Source organism: Bombus fervidus, chromosome 18 (assembly GCF_041682495.2).
Source record: "Bombus fervidus isolate BK054 chromosome 18, iyBomFerv1, whole genome shotgun sequence".
Taxonomy (NCBI): domain Eukaryota; kingdom Metazoa; phylum Arthropoda; class Insecta; order Hymenoptera; family Apidae; genus Bombus; species Bombus fervidus.
In genome coordinates, this window is record NC_091534.1 from 4,493,805 (window position 1) to 4,519,251 (window position 25,447).

Consider the following 25,447-nt stretch of genomic DNA (forward strand, 5'->3'; position numbering starts at 1 on the left):
AATTAAAACTGGATACGTGTTTAATATTTTACGCAGCTCTCCTGTTCTCAAGTTTTATCAAAATCTGCGTCTCACTATTCGCGACCATTTCCTGATAATAAAGTTTCCTTTTGATTCTATTATGGCTTGCAACTATCATGGCATTGAATTTACCTGATTGATGAGTATTCTACTTAAAACATTTTTCCATTTTTCTAGGAAAGCCTTCTTTAAATAATTTCATGATGAAATATGCTGAATCAGTACTTTTATTTATATTTTTATTTATTTTATTTATATGTTTTCGGTAATGCTCATATTGCGGGGCTAATTTTAAGTGTTCCCAAACATGATACAATAACCACGCGAATGTATTAGTAATACTGTTCTTTGGATTTACTGGTATCACGATAGAATTATGTTTCAAATACATTTTATTCTACGAAGTAGTAATTGCACGTATATATGTTACACATATATTTTCAGTATTAGCTAGATATTAATATTTTCACAATAGGAACTGGTATCGAATCCTTTTTTTTTATTAATTATTTCGGAGACTTGAAAGGATATGTATATATTTTTTATTTGCTAAAAATTTCTTACTAAACGGTGTTCGACCATAATTCTCATTTTTGTTAAAGTAAAGTGCTGTATGAATATCTTCTACACTGATTGTGCGTTGGTGTTTTTTAACCTCAGCAGAGTGGATCGTTTGTAATATGAGATGGAATTTGCAATTCAACTATTTTCCTTCATTTGCCTTCATTTTAATCAATAAAAAGTTATGTTCAATGATAATCGTAAAATCGTATTGTTGTAAAATTCTAAAATTCTAAAATTCTAAAATTTTTTAATTCTAAGATTCTAAAATTCTAAAATTCTATAACTCTAAAATTCGGAAATTATATTGAAAGTTATATAGAATATTAATTCTTCCTCATTTTTGAAGATAAACGTATTAATCGAATCATTCATGCATAATATTACTCAGTTTCAGTAGTAGGGTGACGTTATCAAAAGTATGAGTTTCTAGAGGAATATCACATCGAATATCCTTACAGTACTGTGACAGACGTGTCGGTATTCACTATCGTGAAGAGGCATTTTTGTTTGATCTTTGGTAAAAAATACAGAGTGGAAATAGCAACAGGTAACAGGCAACTCCTTATCACACTATATTCCAATCGTGTTTTCTATTAACTATTAATCATTATTACCAATATACCAAGTATATTACCAAAAATACCATCGGATCATTGTTTACTAGAATGGTTTAAATGAAGTTTTTGAATTCTCAAATATTTATTTTGTATTCTACGCTTTACGCAGTAAATGTGGTTCATTATTGTGGTTATTCAATAATTTATAACGAATCAGTAAAGGTGATCGGAACATTCGACTTTATGTGATAGTTGCGTGAAGCTTTAGCTATTTTCTGGAAAAAGTTGAGATTATGAAAGTTGAAAATATACTCCGCGGAGACTATATTCATCATGCGAAATATTTTAGTTATTTTACATTTTAACACGTTGACTGCCACGCGTGTTTTCAAGGAAATCTTCAGACCACACGCGCTGCAGTACCAAGTGTTCTCTGCTACTAAAGTACTAAAAGGAAGTACTACTGGTAGTACTGGGGAATGTTAACAGACTATTCTGGAAATGACGTGTGCCTCCGAACTTAGAAAGGTGTATCCGCCACCAATAGGTAAGAGGAGATGTAACTACTGTTGGAACGATGAAATAAGCAAGTTAAGGAAGGAGAAGACGAAGAGCAAAAGAAAAGTTCAGACGGCTAGGACTAGGGGCATGAACGACGCGACTCATTTGAGTGAAGGTTACCAAGCTAGTAAGAGGAAACTTACGAGAGCAATCAAAGCGAATAAGGAAAGATGCTGGAGTTCTGTGCGACGCTGGATAGGGACTCTTGGGGGAAGCCGTATAGGGCGGTCATGTCTAGGATGGCCCGCAAAGTCCGGACGGACAGTCTCCACTTGGACAGGGTCCGATCTATAATTGACGAGGTCTTCCTGACGAGACCAACGGAGAGTAAAGATAGAATTGCAAGCCGGGCAGAAATCCCACGTTAACATCGTCTTTTCGACTGATCAGTGTGCTTCCAGCACTTAATAAAGTCTGGGAACATACGTTTATGAACCTGATCGGGGAAAGCCTGGGGCTGGACCCATTTCACGAAGACTGTTATCAATACATATCGAAAGCAATGGTATCCGTTATCGATACTGATTCTTTTTTAATCGATACCAAACTAGTACTGTATAAAAAGGATATCGCACGCAAGTTTCGATATCCCCCCTATACTTCTTGAAAATTTCGATACTCGATTCATATCCTAATCGCATTAATATTATATACGCATTCACTCAATATCTATAGAAGAGTGAAAGATATTTTGATTTCAATATAAAATAAATATTTCATTCTATTTGATAGAAAATAAGGGTCAATTTAGGGATATGCGTGTAAATGAAAAGATATGAATGGTAAGCACAGTTTTTACGATCTGGGGACTAAAATAAAATATTCATATAAATATTTCTTTCATATACGGAAAAAGTGTTCTTTTTCTAGTATTAAATAAATATTTCTTTTATATTTGAAAGAAATGAAAAACATGAAATACACCTTGTGTACCTTGTGTATTTGAAAAAAGTATTTGTATGTATATATAAATAGGAAAAAAATGAATTTATTTTTAACATTGAGGGTCACGTGCTGATAAGTGTAGAAATAATACTATTACTACTAGTTACTAGGGTTGTCTGAAAATACAAAAAATCCTTGTCTTCGTCTGATTCAGCGTAATATCGCCGTTCGGAAAAATGATTCCGAAAGAAGCATTAGACGCGCATACAAAGTATGTTATACAAATAAAAGACCTCGAATGGACCGAACAAAGACACAAAAGAATTTAAAGAAAACAACAACTTATTGTTCAATTTGTCCCGACTAACCTCTGCTATGTATAGAATGCTTTAAAGTTTTACATTCTAAATAATTTTTTAAATAAACCATTTTCGTATTACTTTTATAATAATCCAACATTTTTATTATTTCCTCTGAAATATTTTTTCAAATAACTACGACGATCCTTCGCAAGTAGTCAAATAAGCGACACTCGAGTACGGGTGTAGTGACAGTCAACGTGTTAAGTGGCTCAGAATCCTTGTTTTTAATAAAATAAAATGAAACATACGCAAATAAACCGAAGTATACTTCGTGATAAAATTCATCTCTATTATTTTATTTATCACTTTCTTTATAAATATACCTGACAATTATTCAGTTTCTGCGTGAAAATATCTGTTCGAACATGTAGAAACTGTACTGATAATGGAAAAATCACTTTCATATGAAATTTCATTTATTCAAATACAGATTAAGATTGATTGACAGTTCCTTTAAATATCTATGGATTCTTTATGTTCTTGGCTACTAAGTGACATACTTCTTCCAATATAATTAACTGCAAAGAGCTTCAATTTGTGTGTACTCTGAGTCAGTGAGGCCATTTCTCAAATATGTTCGTTTGAAAAGGCATCTGTTCATTATCATCATTCATTATCTTCGCCAACACTATATATATTTGCAAATTCTACTGCATTTACACCACTTTGGAATTTTTGTTTTGTTTTGTTTCGATAGCTAGAGTACTATTAGTTTCAAACCAAAGTCTTATAATCGAAATTCATTGAATCTAATAAAGGAAAGGATACATTAAAATACATTGTACATGAATGCTAATGAAATATGTGCACAGTATGATGCGAATTCTCAACTAATTGGCAATCAGTCAGGTTGCAACTGTTCGGTTGATATCGCGAATTGTGAACGCTATTAACGTTCTAGTATATACAGTTACGATCTGGTGTTGATCCTCGGTGTTCATAACCGTTACGTGTTACTCTACATGTCGAATCTGGGGTTTTTCGAATTATTTGTATATCAAAACGGTAGTTGCTGCCACCAGAAATAGTCGTTAAACTGTTTTGATTATTTCGATCCTCGTTCGTTAACGAGGTATTTTGAAATAAAGCAAACGATTGAATAGCAAGGTTTCAAAAACTTATCGCACACTTCTAAAGAGCGACACTATTCTCAGATTCCCTTTTTTTACTAGTCCTTGTTGCTGCATTCTTTTTACAGTATTAGTTTCTACTGATGATAGGTCATACTTTGCTGAACACGTGTTTAGCTTGCTGATGCCGTTATTAGATCCTTTGGCGCGTGCTAGTTGTTTGTAGTTGTTGATGCTGTATGAGAAGGTCATAGCATCATATCTTTCACTGTCTGCTTATTGTGCTGCGCATTGTCGCGGGGTACGAGTCAATGGACGTCTCATTTTTCCTTGTTTCTATTTCGATATTCTTATATTTTAATTTTGTTCAATAATAATGTTGTGTACTTGTTTATATTTTATGTGATATTGAAGTATTTGTACGCGTCGTATCTCTTATCCCTTTAAGACGTATCACGTTATGGCTCGTATGGAGCGCGAGACGTGACAACAGAGTATTTGTTTATACATTCTTGAAGGTAAAATTATAATTAAATTATATTTATAATTAAAATTACAATTAAAGATCGGCAGAAATATCACTGTGCACGAGCAAATCTCCTGACACGAACGAAAATCAATCAGGTGAAGCAGCGGGGTATAGAGTGATCCTCAAATCAAACTAACGTGAGCGACAGCTTCCCTCATATAAATCATACAAAAGGAGATCGTGACATTCGAAATCGTAATCCATCCTTGCCTACCAACTTTCTTCTTATTCAATCAGAAGCAATGACTATTGCCCTCACTTTCCTAACCAAAATACTCATCAACAAATCCTATGGTCCCGTGCGCTAAACACACCCATAACTAGTATTTCTCCGCATGGCATCGTCACCGAACTTCTCTGACTTTCCATCCTTTGATCAGTCAACATTTATGTACTAGTCGCCTAGTCGCTAACTCGCTGAACCCATCTCTCGCTTCAGATCAGACTTGCGATTTATACATCTCGCGACACCGCAACTCACTACTTGCAAGTCACTCCTACTACGAATAACATCGTGGTCTTGCTAATAACTACTCGAGTCGAACAGTTCCAACCATTACGTAAACGACATTACAATTCAACATCGTAAATTATATTTTTATTTATTTATATTCTCCGCGAGACAAGTTGTTGGAATAAAGTTTATATTATAACTTGTTAGCCCAGTGTTATACTAATTCAACCACCTCTATTATCCTAACCGAAATAGGAGATCGATCAGTTCGTGGCGTCGATTACATAATCATAATGGGAATTTATGACTCCCGTTGACGCGCCTACGTCGAACACTGACTGTTCGCGGCCTTTTCTTATTAGTGAAGTTTCCTTCTGATTCTATTAGGTTGTCCGAAAAGTTTCTTTCATTTTATAAGGAAGTAATAGACGCACAATTTTTTTTGTTTTATATTAGTTTGTTGAATTATGCACGAATATAATAATAGAAATAGAACTAAATGGACCATACCTAATTCAATAAAATAATATAAAACAGAAATTGTTGTTGATCTATTATCACCTTATGAAATGAATGAAACTTTTCGGACAATCTAATATTATTGCCTGAAACTCTCATGGTGTTGAATGTAACAAATTTATGATTATTCTACTTGATATATTTTTCCATTCTCCTAAAAAAGTCTTCTTTAAATAGTTTCTTGATGAAATATGGTGACGTGATACTTTTTGTTTCAAGTGGTCCTATATATTTTCAATAATGTTTATATTGCGATGCTGTTTATAAGCGTTTCCAAACACGATATAAGATTAACGCTCTTGGATTACCATTGTATTGGTATTGGATTACCATAGCATTGTATATCGTGCATTATTAGGTTTTGGATAATTACCTTGCATCAAGATGAAATTGTCTTTAAACCCATTTCTTTCACGCTTTGATTCAGATTATTTTTTTTTAAATATTTATGTACGTTTTATTCTATGAAGCGCTAACTCGACAAAAATATATTACACATATATTTTTAACATTAGCCAGATATTTAATTATATCTTCATAACAGGTAGCGAATACATTTTTTTAAATTATTTTGAAGGTTTACAGGAATATGTATACATTTTTCATTTGCTAATACTTTCACAATAAACGATGTTATACCATAATTTTGTTAAGGTTATTTACTATATGAAAACTTTTTACATTGGCTCTTAGCATTTTTCAACTTCACCATAATAAATCATCCGTAATTATTAGAAATGGAATTTGTAATGCAAATATTTCTCACTTTATCTGGACGAATAAAAAGTTATATATCATGCAAATATCATTAAAATGCAAGCGGTGGAAGCAGTCAGCGATAAAAAGTCAATTCCTGCCGATCTTTCACGATCAAAGACCACTCAAAGCTATTTCTTGTGTGATTTTGGATATAAATATATTAATCGAATCATTCATGCATAACATTATCCAGTTTCAGTAGTAGGGTGAAGTTATTATAAGTATGAGGATGTAGAGGAGCGACATATCGAATATAGTTAGACTACAGTGAAAGACGTGTCGTTATCTTCTATCGTGAAGTCGCATTTTTGTTATCAGGTAACAGGCGATTTTTTGTTATTCTGTATTCGATTGTGTTTTCCATTAGCTGCCATTCATCATTACCAATGTCATATAGATCAAAAATATCATCAGGTTTATTTAAACTATTGTAGTAATTAATAAGTTTCTGAACTCTCAAATATTTATGTTATATTTTACATTTTACGCAGTCAAACTGCTTCATTATTTTGATTTGGCAATAATTTACAACTAGTCAGTAGAGGTAATCGGATCATTCGCCTTCGTAACATACTTGCACGAGACACCCGTTATTTTTTGGCAAAAGTTGAGTCATTCCGCGGAGATAACATTAACCATGTGAGATATTTTATATTTTAAACGGTAAGATCCCTTGTTTTGAGTAAATAAACTGAAATATATGCAAATGAACTGAAGACACATACGTAATATTGACTACATATAAATGAAACGATGAAATGATAGTAGAGTGATTATGGATTTACGCAATTATTTTATTAAATTTAAGTAAAATAATGTATATCATGATATCGGAAAAATACATTTCCCTTATTTTATTTATCACTTTCTTTCGAAATATATTTGTTAATTATTTAGATCCTGCGTCAAAATAGCTCTTTGAATAGGAACATAAACATTCTTTCAATTCAAGAGTTGAAAAGACTTTATGACCAATGTTTTTACAAAATTGTTGTTAGTTGATTATAATAATTTTCTTTACTTGTGTACTATATATATGGGTGAGTGTGTACAATATTTAACGTATCAAATCTTTATAACACAACAATTTGTGCAATAACAGCTTTGGTATTGTAAAGATCAAACAGAAAGCAAATTGCAAAACTAAATAACTATACTATACTATTTGATAATTCAGTGGAAAATATTGGGTTTGAAAGTGTGCAGATCCTGGAACATGGATGCAATCAATAGAGATTGGAAAGAAAATGCGATCAATAAAGGATTGAATAAGACGAATACTCTGGAGGAATTCTATGCCGGTAGTGGGATTCTTGTAACTGGAGCAACTGGTTTCGTGGGAATGGGTCTTCTGGAAAAACTGATGCGCGTATGTCCACGCATCGCTGCCATTTATATTCTAATTCGTCCAAAAACGAACGAAACGATAGAACAACGATTTAAGAAGATCATGGATCATCCCGTTCGTAAATATATTCTTGTTTCTTTCAATGTTTAAGCCTGTCAGGAGCCAAATTGATTTACTCCCATTTCTGGAATTTTCGTTTTCAGATTTATAATGGTATTAAAGCGAAGAACCCCTCACTTTTCAGCAGAGTTTATCCCGTGAAAGGTGACGTCAGTCTGCCGGATTTAGGTATTTCGCAAGAATATAGAAATATATTACTAGAGAAAGTGAACATCGTGTTTCACGCCGCGGCCACTGTGAGATTCAACGAGCCGTTACACGTGGCTGTTAGTGTGAATACGAAAGGTACCGCTCGTGTCGTCGAACTTTGGAACGAACTAAAGCATCCAATTAGCTTTGTCCACGTTAGCACAGCTTATAGTAATGCGAACCTAGATGAGATTGAGGAAAAAGTTTATACGTAAGCATAAGTTATACGCAAACGTTGTTCTGTGGTTTGCGAATATTATAGTTGTAATTATAGTGTGAAGAATATGTTTACTTATTGTTGACTTTGAAGGACGAGCTTGAGTCCTTCGGAGGTGATCGATATGTGTGACGAATTCGACAAAACGTCGATCAACCTGCTCGAAAAGAGGATTTTAAAAACTTGTCCAAATACGTACACATTCAGTAAGAATTTAGCAGAGCAGATTGTAGCAAGCAATACTAAACACATGCCAGTTGCAATAGTACGGCCAAGCATAATTGGTGCTTCTCTGAAAGAACCATATCCTGGTTGGGTACAGAATATTTCTGGAATGACAGGTATTTTAATAGATATTCTTCGGCTAAATGACAGCTAAATGACAGGCTTTCCACTGGATTACGATTATTATAGTTCAAATTTGTTGTTGCCCACAATTACGAGAACTCATTCCTATATATTTAGTGCTGCATATCTGCTAATCGCAAATCACAAGTAATTTGTAAATCAATTTAATGTTACCAGGTACCTTTCTGCTAATCGGCAAAGGATGTGCAACAGTGATACGGGGTAGGAGAGATGCAAGATTGGATACAGTGCCTATCGATTTTGTAGTCGATACGATACTATGTACTGCATGGCATGTCACGTTACATAATGATCATGAAGTTAAAGTTTACAACTGCACGAGTAACGCATGCCCATTTAAGTAATGTTTTTCATCTATTAGACTGTTAGAGCATTCCAAAAGTTTCAATTTATTTCAGTAACGTGGACAATGAAAGCGCAAACAAATCTAGAATACAAAAGTCCACTTTTGCTACCAATATTTCAATTTATAAATAATATAAAAAAATAGAAAATAGTGATATAACGTAATACTTATTTAAATTACATAATATTTCCCGAGATACTTGGACGATAATAAACTTTATTTTAAATGTACTTCCATTAATTGTAATAATGTAAATGTTCCATTTGACAAGGTTTGGTCAGATGATAGATGCAATGGTAAAATGTAGCATAGAAATCCCACTGAACGATACGCTATGGTACCCGAGTTGTCCAGTCATAGCTAATAGATATACTTACAACGTTCGAAGTGTAATTCCGCATGTTTTGCCTGCGTTCGTCATAGATACATTTTTAAGACTCCGAGGTAGTAAACCAATGTGAGTATTCTATCGATCGTCGAACAACGAGAACAATCTTCCTGGGATAATCTCTGTTTTCATCTGTAATAATAATTAAAAATGATATTTCAGAATGATGAAGCTTCTCAGAAATGGCAATAAGCTGTTCGCATCGATAGTACCTTTCACCACGCGCGAATGGACTTTCCATATGAATAACTGTTTCGACATGGCGAGAAACGTAAAAATGTTGAATGACAGCGATATAGTCAAACTCGATTTACGGGATATGAATTGGGAGAATTATGTTGCAAATTACCTGATGGGAATTAAGAAATTTATTCTGAAAGAAGATTTTAACTCAATAGCCGAACAACGATTATCAAGGTGCGTATAAAGGTATCGTAGTATAAAAACATAGGAACTAATATAAATACATATATTTTCGGTTATTTCAGGTTGTACTGGATATATCAGATCACTAAAATGTTCGGTATAATGATTTTATTACTGATAATATACTGCATTGTGTACTAACTATTTGAACGTTATTTTGTCTGTTTAAACCAGAGGAATATAAATACAATTTTATAAAGAAGGGATTCGTTATCCTTTTCATTTTGTCTTTTCACTTGTCTCCCTTCTAAATGAATCCATTTATGACATTATTTTTTCTATAATATTTTAAAAAGAATGCAGGTATTTATACGCACATGATTTCAGAGAAGTAAGCAATTCATCTACTCACTGAATATGAACATTTTTCCATTATAAGAGCAACATTATAATGACAAAATCCTCTATCATCCTCCACCAAACAAAAGTTACGAGATAGTTATTCGTTAACAATAATAATTTATCACTGAAAAGTCTACTGAACAATAAACAATGATGATACAAAATAAATATATTGTAAAATAAGATAGTTCTAAAATAAAACTTTTCTATGAATTCTTCATTTGCTTTAAATGCTCACTTTGATTCTCAAGTTGTTTGCTCAATAACCTTGTAGTTCTTTGACTAGTCGGCTTTAAAATATATGATACTATCGACGAAATAGAGACTCGACGTGACATTCAGAGCTGGATAAAATATTACTTCACATAATAAGTAGTAGGTAAGTTTTTGTTTAAGTTAAATTTAAATAGGATATAGGTTTTCATTTCATGTGTATGTATGTGAATATCTCAATATACAGTGATCAATGATTTGTACGGGAATTGTGTGTGGTTCATACAAGAATTACCACGTTTATTAACAGCTAATAAATTCGTAATGCGTACGCGGTTTTTCTGTGAATATTGCTATTTTTGTTACGATTTATCTGGAAACAGTCCGGCCACCGCAGTGCGTGTGTGATTTTCCTACACTGTGTAAACTTGTAAACAAATTGTTTACATATGTTGAGGTTGACTGATAGAAGAACAAGTGGATGAATTTGTAATCGAAAAATTTAAATAAATGAATGTGTAAATATAAGTACAAGTATAATGTATAAGTTTATGCTGATTCATATCCTCACTCTCATAGTGTTACAGTACAATAAATAGAATCTTAATTGATAATACTGGTGGTTGTAGTACACATCGTCGTCGTGAAACCTAAAATAAATTAAGTAATTGTAATATTGAAAGTATAGCAGATGATGAACGTATTTTAATATTGAATAATTTGATAAATTAGGAAAGAATAATACTCACATGTGCTATTTATTACCATATGAGTATTGGGCGTCATGATAAATAATTGGAAAGTACGTTTGAAGGGCCGGGTTTATTGACAGTATTTTCTTGAGGAGTCATTTATTATTCAATACTCAGAAATGAATTAATTATAAATTAATTAATAAATGGTTAATTGCCAGAATGTTGGTAATATGGCTTTTAAGTATATAAGGGATATAAGATACATACATCGTATAAAGTATAGATAACGATAAATATTATTTAAAATGGTCGTTAAATAAGATTGTTTGGGTCAGAATAATATAAAGTCAAATTATGAACGATAAAGAAAGTAAATAAAGTTTATCTATGACTAATAAAAGTGAGAGATTATACGAGCCTTTAATAGCAATGACTCAACAGATTAATACTGTTTATTTTGTTTTATTTTGTTTATTTTGGTTTTGCTGAATAACGTTAATGGTATATACTTAAGTTAATGTTAATTGGTACCATAACAACATTTAATATTGACTTCAAGATGAAGATGACAGTTAAATAATTACTTATATTAGTTTTATGCAATTATATACATGATGAAGTGATAAGCGAGCTGGTAGAGTTAACGAATGCACACGCATATAATGGCACATCGGCACCAATAAAGAAGTTATTGGAGGATGCACAATATACGACCCTGGTAAGATTATGGAATAACGACAATATGACAACTTCGGCAACGTAACTGGACATGATAAAGGAATAACGGCATTATGAGGAACTTGGCTACGTGGATGCAACCTGGACTATTCTTAAATTATAACAAAATATGGATAGAGTGACACGGAAGAATAAAAGTACGGCTCAGGGGGTTTCGGAGCCCCCAGGCCCCGCCGGTTCGGTGAGTGGTGCTTCCCCAGGCTCGGCCCGACGGTCATCACATGACTGGGCGAGGAACGAGAAGAAGATCAGTCCCAGAGCCGCCTCTCGCTCGGTAAGAGCGACCGAAGATCATGCGATCGATTGCGATACAGAGAAGAGACTCGAAGAAGCATCGTTGATTCCGATCGGCAAAAAGGAGAGTGTCAAGGAGTTACTAAAGGGGAAGGTGGGGCAAGACAGCGAAATGGAGGTTGACTGTCAGGCGGAATTGATCGATCAGAGTAACTATCTGACCCCGGATATCAGCAACCTCAGGAAAGCAGTAAAAGCGAAGGAAATGAAGAAGGTCTGTCGTCAGGTCTTCGCAACGTGAGGAACCTGGAGATTCTAACAACGAACATAAAATTAATGATGAGAAGGATCGCAGCTTCGAGCAAGGGTGATCCTATGCTCGAGAAGTTGAACACGGAAATCGTGACAAAAATAAAAAGGACCAGAAGGTGGATCAACGCGAACTCCGAGACGAACGTTGGATGTCGCGAGAGGAGAACGGTGGCTACGCAGATGACGCCTAAGGGATATGAGGAGATTAGGCGTCGCATCGGGTAGCGTAGGTATCGATAGTCAGCCAGACTGAGGCGGTCCAATCGGCGAAGCGAAAGGGCACCATTGGAGGAAAGGAATGCGTGCCACATGAAAAAGCCGAGAAGGCAGGAGGTGATAACCTACGCCGAAGCCTGTGGCAAGGATAGCGAGGACGAATGGACGCTCGCTAATAGGCGTAGGAGGCTTAGGAGCTGAATTGAAAGCACGACGGGAGCGGAGCCGCCCGAAAGAAGGACCTTAGTCAGGGAGAAAAGAGAGAGAACTCCAAGGAGAAGGAGCGAGGTTATTCTTTTGAAAGTGGGGCAGGATACCAATTGGATAGATTCCTATTGGGAGGCGTCAGGAAGACGAAGACTGGACACATCCTTATTGAACTAAATAACAAGGTAACGGTTGGGGAGATTGCGGTAAACCTGAAAAAGGCGATGCGTCAGGGGATGGAAATTGTTCCCTTGGCGAACAGAGAGACTCTGGAAATCAGGAATATTGACTCTATCGCCACAAAGGAAGAATTGGCGGAGAACATATCCACTGAATTGAACATAAAGGAAGAGGAGATGGATAGAGGTAAAGCCCCTAAGGATGACGCCGTGGGGAACCCAGCAGGCGGTGGTTGTGCTGTCTGCGAGTACTGTTCCCAGGGACAGACCGACGATCAAGATTAAGACGGGATTGACGATTGTGTCGGCGAGGATTCTGCCCAACGTAGTGAGATGCTATAAGTGTCACATGCTGGGCCATATTGCGGCCAGGTCCACGGTAGTGAGCCCTGCTAAAGAATCGTGCAGATGATGAGGGGACAGGAACCACACTATAAACCAGTGCACGAAGGAACCAATGTGTGCTATCTGGCTGAAGGACAATAGGAATAACCTGAGGCACATTACCAGGTCCCAGGAGTGCCTAGTGTAAGAGAGGATAAAGAGAGGTAATCCTAGCAGAAGATAAGGATTTTAATAATTAAGTTGAATAGTTGCAGGGTTGCACACGAATTAATGTACCAGTATGTCTGCGAAGCTGGAGTAGACGTTGTATTCATATCGCAGCCTTATAGGCAGCAGATATACTGGTACAACGACGACAAAGGCGACGTGTCGTTGTAGGTGACGCTCTTCAGAGGGAAACAACCAGAGATTGGTCGCTAGAGATGGAATCGTAGAAGTCAGCGTGGACAATATGTTTAGCATTGGGGATTATTGCTCCATCAATGTGAATACGGAACAGTTTAGCAGCTACGTCCAGGAGTTGGACATTCTGATACAGGCGACCTAGATGAGTTACCCAGCAACGATGATCGCCGGAGATTTTAACTCAAAGGCAACCGCATGGGGAGGCCATGTAAATGTAAATGAAATGAAACGACAGGGGAATCAGTCTCCTGAACATGTTCGCGAAGAATGGGATCGTCCCGATCAGGATGAACGAAGATCATACATTCTGTAAGAACGGAAGGAAAAGTTTCCTCGACATTATTAGTACGAATAAGAGATTGGCAAAGAAGTATGCAGGTGAGAAGTTGCTAACGGTCTCGTCGGCATCCGATCACAGATCCGTCCTGCATAATTTTAGGACTACAAAGGCGACGCATAATGCGTTAAAGAATTTTAAGTACTTGAGGGACGCCGATATGGACAAATTTGTTTTAACTTTTGACGACAATTATGAGAAATTATTTATTGATAACACGAGCGACAAGGAAGCGCATGGGGAATGTTAACAGACTATTCTGGAAACGACGTGTGCCTCCGAACTTAGAAAGGTGTATCCACCACCAATGGGTAAGAGGAGATGTAACTACTGGTGGAACGATGAAATAAGCAAGTTCAGGAAGGAGAAGACGAAGAGCAAAAGAAAAGCTCAGAGGGCTAGGACTAGGGGCATGAACGACGCGACTCATTTGAGTGAAGGTTACCAAGCTAGTAAGAGGAAACTTGCGAGAGCAATCAAAGCGAATAAGGAAAGATGCTGGAGTTCTGTGCGACGCTGGATAGGGACTCTTGGGGGAAGCCGTATAGGGCGGTCATGTCTAGGATGGCCCGCTAAGTCCGGACGGACAGTCTCCACTTGGACAGGGTCCGATCTATAATTGACGAGGTCTTCCTGACGAGACCAACGGAGAGTAAAGATAGAATTGCAAGCCGGGCAGAAATCCCACGTTAACATCGTCTTTTCGACTGATCAGTGTGCTTCCAGCACTTAATAAAGTCTGGGAACATACGTTTATGAACCTGATCGGGGAAAGCCTGGGGCTGGACCCATTTCACGAAGACTGTTATCAATACATATCGAAAGCAATGGTATCCGTTATCGATACTGATTCTTTTTTAATCGATACCAAACTAGTACTGTATAAAAAGGATATCGCACGCAAGTTTCGATATCCCCCCTATACTTCTTGAAAATTTCGATACTCGATTCATATCCTAATCGCATTAATATTATATACGCATTCACTCAATATCTATAGAAGAGTGAAAGATATTTTGATTTCAATATAAAATAAATATTTCATTCTATTTGATAGAAAATAAGGGTCAATTTAGGGATATGCGTGTAAATGAAAAGATATGAATGGTAAGCACAGTTTTTACGATCTGGGGACTAAAATAAAATATTCATATAAATATTTCTTTCATATACGGAAAAAGTGTTCTTTTTCTAGTATTAAATAAATATTTCTTTTATATTTGAAAGAAATGAAAAACATGAAATACACCTTGTGTACCTTGTGTATTTGAAAAAAGTATTTGTATGTATATATAAATAGGAAAAGAATGAATTTATTTTTAACATTGAGGGTCACGTGCTGATAAGTGTAGAAATAACACTATTACTACTAGTTACTAGGGTTGTCTGAAAATACAAAAAATTCTTGTCTTCGTCGGATTCAGCGTAATATCGCCGTTCGGAAAAATGATTCCGAAAGAAGCATTAGACGCGCATACAAAGTATGTTATACAAATAAAAGACCTCGAATGGACCGAACAAAGACACAAAAGAATTTAAAGAAAACAACAACTTATTGTTCAATTTGTCCCGACTAACCTTTGCTATGTATAGAATGCTTTAAAGTTTTACATTCTAAATAATTTTTTAAATAAACCATTTTCGTATTACTTTTATAATAATCCAACATTTTTATTATTTCCTCTGAAATATTTTTTCAAATAACTACGACGATCCTTCGCAAGTAGTCAAATAAGCGACACTCGAGTACGGGTGTAGTGACAGTCAATGTGTTAAGTGGCACAGAATCCTTGTTTTTAATAAAATAAAATGAAACATACGCAAATAAACCGAAGTATACTTCGTGATAAAATTCATCTCTATTATTTTATTTATCACTTTCTTTATAAATATACCTGACAATTATTCAGTTTCTGCGTGAAAATGTCTGTTCGAACATGTAGAAACTGTACTGATAATGGAAAAATCACTTTCATAAGATTGATTGACAGTTCCTTTAAATATCTATGGATTCTTTATGTTCTTGGCTACTAAGTGACATACTTCTTCCAACATAATTAACTGCAAAGAGCTTCAATTTGTGTGTACTCTGAGTCAGTGAGGCCATTTCTCAAATATGTTCGTTTGAAAAGGCATCTGTTCATTATCATCATTCATTATCTTCCCCAACACTATATATATTTGCAAATTCTACTGCATTTACACCACTTTGGAATTTTTGTTTTGTTTTGTTTCGATAGCTAGAGTACTATTAGTTTCAAACCAAAGTCTTATAATCGGAATTCATTGAATCTAATAAAGGAAAGGATACATTAAAATACATTGTACATGAACGCTAATGAAATATGTGCACAGTATGATGCGAATTCTCAACTAATTGGCAATCAGTCAGGTTGCAACTGTTCGGTTGATATCGCGAATTGTGAACGCTATTAACGTTCTAGTATATACAGTTACGATCTGGTGTTGATCCTCGGTGTTCATAACCGTTACGTGTTACTCTACATGTCGAATCTGGGGTTTTTCGAATTATTTGTATATCAAAACGGTAGTTGCTGCCACCAGAAATAGTTGTTAAACCGTTTTGATTATTTCGAACCTCGTTCTTTAATTTTTGAAATTATTCAAACGTGTCGATTATATAATTTTCACACTTGTGCTAATCAACATTACCTCGATTGCATAACAACGATGGCTAATTCCAGAGAATATTCATTACACGCTCGTAATTCTGATCATAATGTGAACCCGACATATAAATAAAACAAAAAAAACAGAGAAACTAAAGAAAACTATAAAAAAAGATTGTCTAAGATGAAGATTACAACTATAACAAATTTTGTACATTATTATAAAAACTTTCCAATTTACTATTTGGTAATTCAGTGGCAAATAGGGCATGCAAGTGTGGAGATCCTGAAACATGGATACAATCAATAAAGAAAGGAATGAAAATGGGAGCACTAAAGGATTCAATACGAAAAGTTCTCTCGAGGAATACTACGCTGGTAGTGGGATCCTTCTTACTGGAGCAAGCGGTTTCATTGGAAAAGGTCTCCTGGAAAAACTGATCCGCGTATTTCCTCGCATCGCTGCTATCTTTATACTAATTCGACCAAAAGCGGACGAAACGATAGGACAACGATTTAAGAAGCTCCTAGATGATCCCGTTCGTAAATGTTATACTTGTTTCTTTCAATATTTAAGCCTGTCAGGAGCCAAATTGATTAAATTTCTTTTCTGGAATTGAGCTGGTATTTCTTTGTCCTCAGATTTACGATGACATCAAAGCAAAGCATCCCTCGGTTTTGAGCAAAGTTCACCCCTTGAAAAGTGACGTAAGTATGCCGGATTTAGGTCTTTCGCAAGACGATAAAAATCTGTTGTTAGAGAAAATAAACATAGTGTTTCACTCCGCGGCCACTGTCAGATTCGACGAGCCCTTAGACGTGGCTGTTAATCTGAATACGAAAGATACTGCTCGTGTCATCGAACTTTGGAATGAACTGAGGCATCCGGTTAGCTTCGTCCACGTCAGCACAGCTTATAGTAACGCGAATCTACACGAGATCGAGGAAAAAGTTTATACGTAAGGATAAGTTATATGCAGATGCTGTTTCGTGGTTTAGAAATAATACATTTATAATTATATTGTGAAGAATATGTTCACTTATTGACTTTGCAGCACGAGCTTGAGTCCTTCGGAGGTGATCGATATGTGTGACAAATTCGACAAAACGTCGATCAATCAAATAGAAAAAGGGATTTTAAAAACTTATCCAAACACATACACATTCAGTAAGAATTTAGCAGAGCAGATTGTAGCAAACAAGTGCAAAGATCTGCCAGTTGCGATAGTGCGGCCAAGCATAATTGGTGCCTCTTTGGAAGAACCATGTCCTGATTGGCTAGAGAATATTTCTGCAATAACAGGTTTTTCAGAAATCCGTTTCAATGATAATTGTTCAATTAACATTTCAGAATAGTGGAGTTAATCTTTTGGTTTATGGGAAGCTAAGGATTTCCACTAGATCATCATTATTATAGTTCAAGTTTGTTGTTGTTCATAATTATGAAAATTCTTTCCAATCTATTCAGTGCTACGTTTCTGCTATTCGAAAATCACACATAATTTCTAAACTAATTTAATGTTACCAGGTATCATTCTGCTAGTCAGTAGGGGATGTGCAACAGTAATACTGGGTAGGAAAGATGCAAGATTAGATATCGTGCCCCTCGATTTTGTAGTCGACACGATAATATCTACTGCATGGCATGTTACGCTACATCCAGAGCACGAAGTTAAAGTTTACAACTGCACGAGTAACGCTAATCCTTTTATGTAAAATTTATTACGAATCTTTTTCAACTCGCGTAATTCGATTGTTACGGTATTGCAAGAAATTCAGTTTATTTAAGTAATGTGATCAATTCGCAAATAAAATAAATAAATAAAAGTTCGCTTTTGCTCTCAATACTTCAATTAAGAAAAGTAGTGATATAACATAATATTTTATCTAAATTCCATAATAATTCCCGAGATACTCGGATGACAGTAAACTGTGCTTTATGTATAATTGCAATAATTGTAATAATGTAAATGTTCCAATTGACAAGGTGGGGTCAGTTGCAATAGCTCGTGTTGAAGTATAGCAGAGAAATGCCAATGAACGATACGCTATGGTACCCGGGTTGTCCAATCATAGCTAATAAATATATTTTCAACATTCTGAGTGTAATTCCGTATGTTTTACCTGCGTTCGTCATAGATACATTTTTAAGACTGCGAGGCAGTAAACCAACGTGAGTATTCTATCGATCCTCGAACAACGAGGGCAATCTTTCTGGAACAATCTTTGTGTTCATCTACAATAATAATTAAAAATGATATTTCAGAATGATGAAACTTCTCAAAAATGGCAACAAGCTGTTCACATCGGTAAGATATTTCCTGACGAACGAATGGACTTTCCAAAGGGATAACTGTTCCGACTCGGCGAGGAAGGTGAAAATGTTACACGACAGCGATATGGTCAAACTAGATTTGGAGGATATGGATTGGGAGAAATATATTGGAATTTACTTGATGGGAATTAGGAAATTTATTCTGAAACAGGACTTTAAGTCAACAGCCCGACTACGGTTATCAAGGTGCATATAAAAGTATCTTCGTATAAAAAAATAGGAAATAATATAAATTCATATATTTTCGGTTATTTCAGGTTGTACTGGATACATCAGATCACCAAAATATCCGGTATAATAATTTTATTATGGATAATATTATGTTTTGTATACTGACTATTTGAACGTTACTTCTTTATCTCTGAACCAAAGACAATATAAGTACAATTTTATGAAGAAGGGATTCATCATCTCTTCATTTTGTCTTTTCATTCGACTTCTTTCTAAATAAATCCATTTATGACATTTTTTATTTTTTCTGCTCACTGAACATGAACATTTTTCCATTATAAGGGCAACATTATAATGACAAAATCCTCTATCATCCTCCACCAAACAAAAGTTACGAGATAGTTATTCGTTAACAATAATAATTTATCACTGAAAAGTCTACTGAACAATAAACAATGATGATACAAAATAAATATATTGTAAAATAAGATAGTTCTAAAATAAAACTTTTCTATGAATCCTTCATTTGCTCTAAATGCTCACTTTGGTTCTCAAGTTGATTGCTCATAAACCTTGTAGTTTTTTGAACAAGTCGGCTTTAAAATATATGATACTGTCGACGAAATAGAGACTCGACGTGACATTCAGAGCTGGATAAAATATTATTTTACATACTAAGTAGTAGGCTTTTGTTTAAGTTAAATTGAAATAGGATATAGGTTTTCATTTCATGTGTATGTGTGTGAATATCTCAATATACAGTGATCAATGATTTGTACGGAAATTGTGTGTGGTTCATACATGAATTACCACGTTTATTAACAGCTAATAAATTCGTAATGCACACGCGGTTTTTTTGTGGATATTGCTATTTTTGTTACGATTTATCTGGCAACGGTCCGTCTACCGCAGTACATGTGTAATTTTCCTACGATGTGTAAACTTGAAAAAAAATTGTTTACACGTACATTTGTTTATTAATTATTTATGAAGGCGAAGGTTCGGAGGAAATACTAATCCTCTTTATTCGAAAACACCCTGGAGCAGTTTACGATATGACGTTACGGATTTTAATGAGTATGCAGATTTAATGTTCAATCATTAATTTTTCTTAGAAAACGTCTCGCAAAATGATTTCCGTCTGCGAATCCCACAATCCTCTTCTCTACAGCTTGTAAGCTACTAACCATGCATCGCACATTTGGAATCGTTCTGCATTATATTGTTCAAGCTGACATATTTTCGTTCGTGTAAGGAAATCAAATCAAGCACAGGGATATTTCGGCCGATTTTTCTCAACGAGGAAAGAACTCTCAAAAGAACCATGGGTCGCAAATTACTCCTTCTTTGAGACAAAAATGTTTGTTTCAATAATTCTTAAATTGGCTTTGTTCACAATGTTTTTTCAGCAACTAAGTGAAAAACTTGGCGATCCAGAACTTAATATTGCGGTATTTAAGTCCATATCAAAAATTAAATCGGCCACGCGTTCCTAAAGAATAACGGATTTATTATCGCCTTTACCCATGCATACTCGCTAAAGTGTTTACATAAAATATTTTAAATCGATCATCGGTGAATACCAGACAAAACTTATAATTTTAAAAAACTTTTCGTGTTCAAACACTCCAAATAGTTATGGCCAAATCTATGGGCTAAAATTTTGCCATCGAATGCTACTTAAGTTGCAACTACGCTTTTGTCCATATAATCAATGCAGTAACATCCTCAATCAACAAATATCAGGATTAGGGTTCGCGAGAGACTGCATGCGATAATTTGAAGGATTCCATTTTTAATCAAGAATGGAATTATGTGCCTGCATCGATAACAAGTGCATTATATTTGCGATTTTTACCTTCATAACATTACGTCCATAGCAAATTGTGTTAAAGTTAATGCACACGCGTAAACTCAATCTATTGCATGCATGATTACTTACGGTCCACCTCATAATTGACCAGTTCGCCAAGTTTTTAGTTAAACATTCGTATTATTGCGGGTAGAATACAGACCCGCATCACATGGTCCACCTCGTTCTTCATGTTCCACAACATTGGACTTCGCACGTAATAAGTTTAAAAATGCGATATATAAAAATATGAATATATACTGGTATGATTCATAGTAATCAGATTAGTAAAAATATGAATGTATAAATAATCGTAATCCTTGTTAGTTCTAATAAACGTTGTCGAACGATAGCATCGGCGGCCACTACTAATATCAAATCATCAATGAAAGTGCTTGTATCGTTGATGATCGGCGAGGTTAATTTCGGTCTGTGGAGGACGATTAAACGTGTTGGTGTATATAGCGATGAGACGAGCTAATGCTTTGTATAGTCAAATGTATTTAAAATTCTTTGTAGTAAGAAATTGGTCGTCGTTCGCTCAGTGTTGCTCGATATGAGCATACAAGGTAAGGTGTACATTCGCTCGATATTAATCACTATAAGATTGCTCAATACTAACTAATACTAATACTAACTGATTGATTGATTATAAGAATGCATGATACTAACGGACTGATAACTGACCAACTGATTGTCTTAACGATCGTGTTTATTTATTTATACTAGACGCGGGAGTACTAGAAACTTTAAATTCAATTTCGGTTGACGGTTGCGCGTAGCGGCTACATTGTTTTGTTCGGAGTTTGTTTATTATTACATTTCGTATACCATAACGGTGTTGATACTCCGAGACGAAATAACAACATGAGTCACTCTCGATTCGAATCGTCCTATGACTCAAGTGCCGCTAGAAATGTTAGCGTAGAAGCAATCAACGATAAAAAGTCACGCTTTAAGATGATTCAAAGCTATTCCTTCTTTGGTTTTGGAGATAACACTGTTAATCGAATCATTAATGCGTGACATTATCCAGCTTCAGTAAGAAGGTGGTGTTAGTAAAAGTACGAGTATCTAGAGATGTTCCACACCGAAAATCATTACAGCCCTATGACAGACGTGTCGGTATCTACTATCGTGAAGTCGCATTGTTGTTCGATCTTTGATAAGGAACACTGAGTGGGAATAGCAACAAGTAACACGCGATCGTAGATTACTTGCCATTGTACATTCAATTGAGTATTCTATTGATTGTCAATTATCATTATCAACACAATATATATCAAAAATATCATCGGACCATTAATTACTACAGTAGTTTAAATGAAGTTACTGAGTTCTCGAACATTTATTTTGTTATCGCCTTCTTTACCAATTTCTCGTTGATTATATCTGTACCACAACTTTTTACATTTCTAATGTCAAGGATGGTATGCCTTACTTATAACGAGGTGGTTCAATTGTTACTATTGTGTTTAGTATTTTTGTAATGTCAAAAATTTCTTCGCCATTAGCTTTGGGTTCAAATTTTATTGGAAACACTGGCAATGGCTGTTTCGTATTACATCTGATTATATTATTTATTGTTTTTGCTTGGTGTGCGACGTTTGCTAATTCCTCACATATATTTTTTGTGTTTGCCCTTAGGTGTAGTCCTCTAATTACTATTTTGTAGCTTTTTTCTGTTTTGAGCTGGTATTTATAATACCCAGCGTTTTCCTCCTTTAATGCTTGCGACACTTTTCTCAATATTTCTGGAGTTTTTGTTTGTACCTTTACTTGTTCTACTTTTAATTGTTTTATACTAAAGTTTTCTTTGACAGCAGAGTTGTTCAGTAATTCGATTAGTGGATCTATTGTTTAGGCATCACATAGATCGGTGGTGATTTAACGATATGAGTTGTGACCTTTTCTCTTGGGTCCGCATTTATTCCTTCTACGAGTAAACCCAATGAATTTCGGAATGGAATGTCTTGTAGCCATTGTTGCTTTTCTGTATCTGAAATTTTCATGGCGCTTATGCCTGATATTATTTTACGCTTTTTGTTCGCTGTTGCTATTTTCCAGTATTCATCTTGATATGATAGTTTGTCAATGTAGTTGTTTACTTTTTGGTTTTGCAACGTTTCCATTTCTCTCGTAGATGAGCTTTCCTGTTCTTTGTTTATTGGTTGTTTTTTACTTAACGTATTTGTAGCATTATTTATGTAATACATTTCACCTTTGTTCGTTATTTTGATCGGTAGTATTTGCTGTTGCATTTTGGAGCTTTACCATTTGGCAATGTTTATTGTCTTTTTGTTCACTTAAATTCACTGCTTGTCGCACTTTCACCGAAGCACAGTTTTTCACGTCTGTCTAGCTCGACTGCTCAAGTAGAACTGTCTGACATACGAGCAGTTGCACACAATGGGTTTTGACATATTTTATGCAGTATTTGATCATGATTTTGGCATGACACATGCAACGTTATATCACAGATGATGTGTTAATATAAAATGTTCTAAGAAGAATATTTTGTAAACACAAAAAATGAGGAACGAATGTCTCAAGCATGGAATGAAAATAAATTTCAAGATGAAATTTCAAGGGAAAGCCTTGTTATCAATTACTTTATGATATTACTCGTAAATATTATATCGTCGTATTTATTCTTTAAAATCATTATTCAATTTCAATCGCAAGTTTCTTTTATTACCAATAATTTTTGCAATTCATCCCAGGGACAATCGGTAAAATTCATAATTTGTAGTTACTACACAAATTACAATATGCTTTCCAGTTCATTCAAATTCCTGTTCTATTAATATCACTTTTGAAGATAGATATGTAACATTACAAGCTCCTCACCCAACTGTAGTTTAAGAATACTAAAATTGATGCTTATCTTTTGAAGGTCATATGTATTCTAATGTCTTTACTTTAATTTGTGTAGCCGACAAGTCTTCGAAAGTTCCCGAGTCGGTTCATCATTCAAACCCAGGAGACATAGATGTTATTGCCGCAATGGGTGATTCTTTGACAATCGGCGCTGGAGCTACTTCGATTTATACGTTCGAAGTGAACATTGAAAATAGAGATATAGTTGGCAGTGTCGGCGGTCGAGGAACTTGGAGACACTTACTGACTCTCTTTAATATTCTTAAAGTTTCTTCATTTCTTATATCTGCATTGTTTAATCATGTGATTTGTGGTATCGCTATAAATACGAATTCTGAAATCTTTCATAGTCGGATTTCCTTATATACAGGAATGCAATTCTAAATTAGTAGGTTATTCACTTGGGGACGCTATAAGTACTGATCTTGCTCCGCGCGACCGCGGCATCGCCACTACCGCCGTCATAGAAGAGCGCGGCGAAGGAGCCGTCAGACTGTGGCGAGTCTGGGCCCCCCTCAGACTCGCACAACGGCCCTAGGAATGCGGTACTAGGGGGGGAGTGGTCACCCCTCTTGCTGCCAACCACCACCAGGATGCTTCCCACAACAACAAAGGGAGACGACGACGAAGAAGTGTTGCGGTAGCAAATCTAAAGAAAGGAACCGGGACACTCCTGACAAGCGTCATGAAGACCACCGTGGGGTTTTAGTCGGTAAGAGTCCGACACTACCCGCCGCCCCCCATAGGGTGGCCAGGCGTCCATGAGGATTTCCCCACGAAAAAAAAAAAAAAAAGTACTGATCTAGCTGCGCAGTTAAACGTCGCCGAAGGTTCGCATGTTCATAGACAAAGTAATTATGTACAATACACATTTAATTTCACATAATAATAATACTATATGAGAGATGGTGCTTTAATATGCATATGATCATTGAAATTAACAACCGATTAATAGAACATAAATTCACATAAAATCATTACGATCTGTTATCAATACATATCGAAAGCAATGGTATCCGTTATCGATACTGATTCTTTTTTAATCGATACCAAACTAGTACTGTATAAAAAGGATATCGCACGCAAGTTTCGATATCCCCCCTATACTTCTTGAAAATTTCGATACTCGATTCATATCCTAATCGCATTAATATTATATACGCATTCACTCAATATCTATAGAATAGTGAAAGATATTTTGATTTCAATATAAAATAAATATTTCATTCTATTTGATAGAAAATAAGGGTCAATTTAGGGATATGCGTGTAAATGAAAAGATATGAATGGTAAGCACAGTTTTTACGATCTGGGGACTAAAATAAAATATTCATATAAATATTTCTTTCATATACGGAAAAAGTGTTCTTTTTCTAGTATTAAATAAATATTTCTTTTATATTTGAAAGAAATGAAAGACATGAAATACATGTACCTTGTGTATTTGAAAAAAGTATTTGTATGTATATATAAATAGGAAAAGAATGAATTTATTTTTAACATTATCACGTGCTGATAAGTGTAGAAATAACACGTGCTAATAAGGGAGGAAAGATAAAATTGTAGTTTTCATGATCTAAGGAAAAAGTGGAGTAGCATTAAAAGAGTAAGAGAAAGAAGCGATTGATCCGAGAAAGTAAAGATACAGAAAGAAAGTGAGAAAAAAGGCGGT

At 35.2% G+C, this 25,447-nt stretch overlaps 2 protein-coding genes across 3 annotated transcripts in view; both read left to right on the forward strand.

Moving 5' to 3' along the window:
* Window positions 1-9,875, forward strand: part of LOC139996446 (putative fatty acyl-CoA reductase CG5065) — a 236,615-nt gene extending 226,740 nt beyond the window's left edge. Inside the window, exon 7 of the mRNA XM_072020811.1 lies at window positions 9,747-9,875. Coding sequence (XP_071876912.1) covers window positions 9,747-9,825 — 79 coding nt within the window. The 3' untranslated portion in view covers window positions 9,826-9,875. The remainder of the gene's footprint in view (window positions 1-9,746) is intronic.
* Window positions 1,020-25,447, forward strand: part of LOC139996450 (fatty acyl-CoA reductase 1-like) — a 294,969-nt gene continuing 270,541 nt past the window's right edge. The window contains exons 1-4 of one of the 2 annotated variants that reach the window (XM_072020817.1): window positions 1,020-1,132; window positions 16,804-17,076; window positions 17,180-17,496; window positions 17,593-17,840. In XM_072020817.1, the coding sequence (XP_071876918.1) occupies window positions 16,831-17,076; window positions 17,180-17,496; window positions 17,593-17,840 (811 nt within the window). In that variant the 5' untranslated portion in view covers window positions 1,020-1,132; window positions 16,804-16,830. Of the gene's footprint in view, window positions 1,133-6,550; window positions 6,600-7,480; window positions 7,744-16,803; window positions 17,077-17,179; window positions 17,497-17,592; window positions 17,841-25,447 lie in introns of those variants that run through there. The other variant, XM_072020816.1, reaches the window with a different exon arrangement.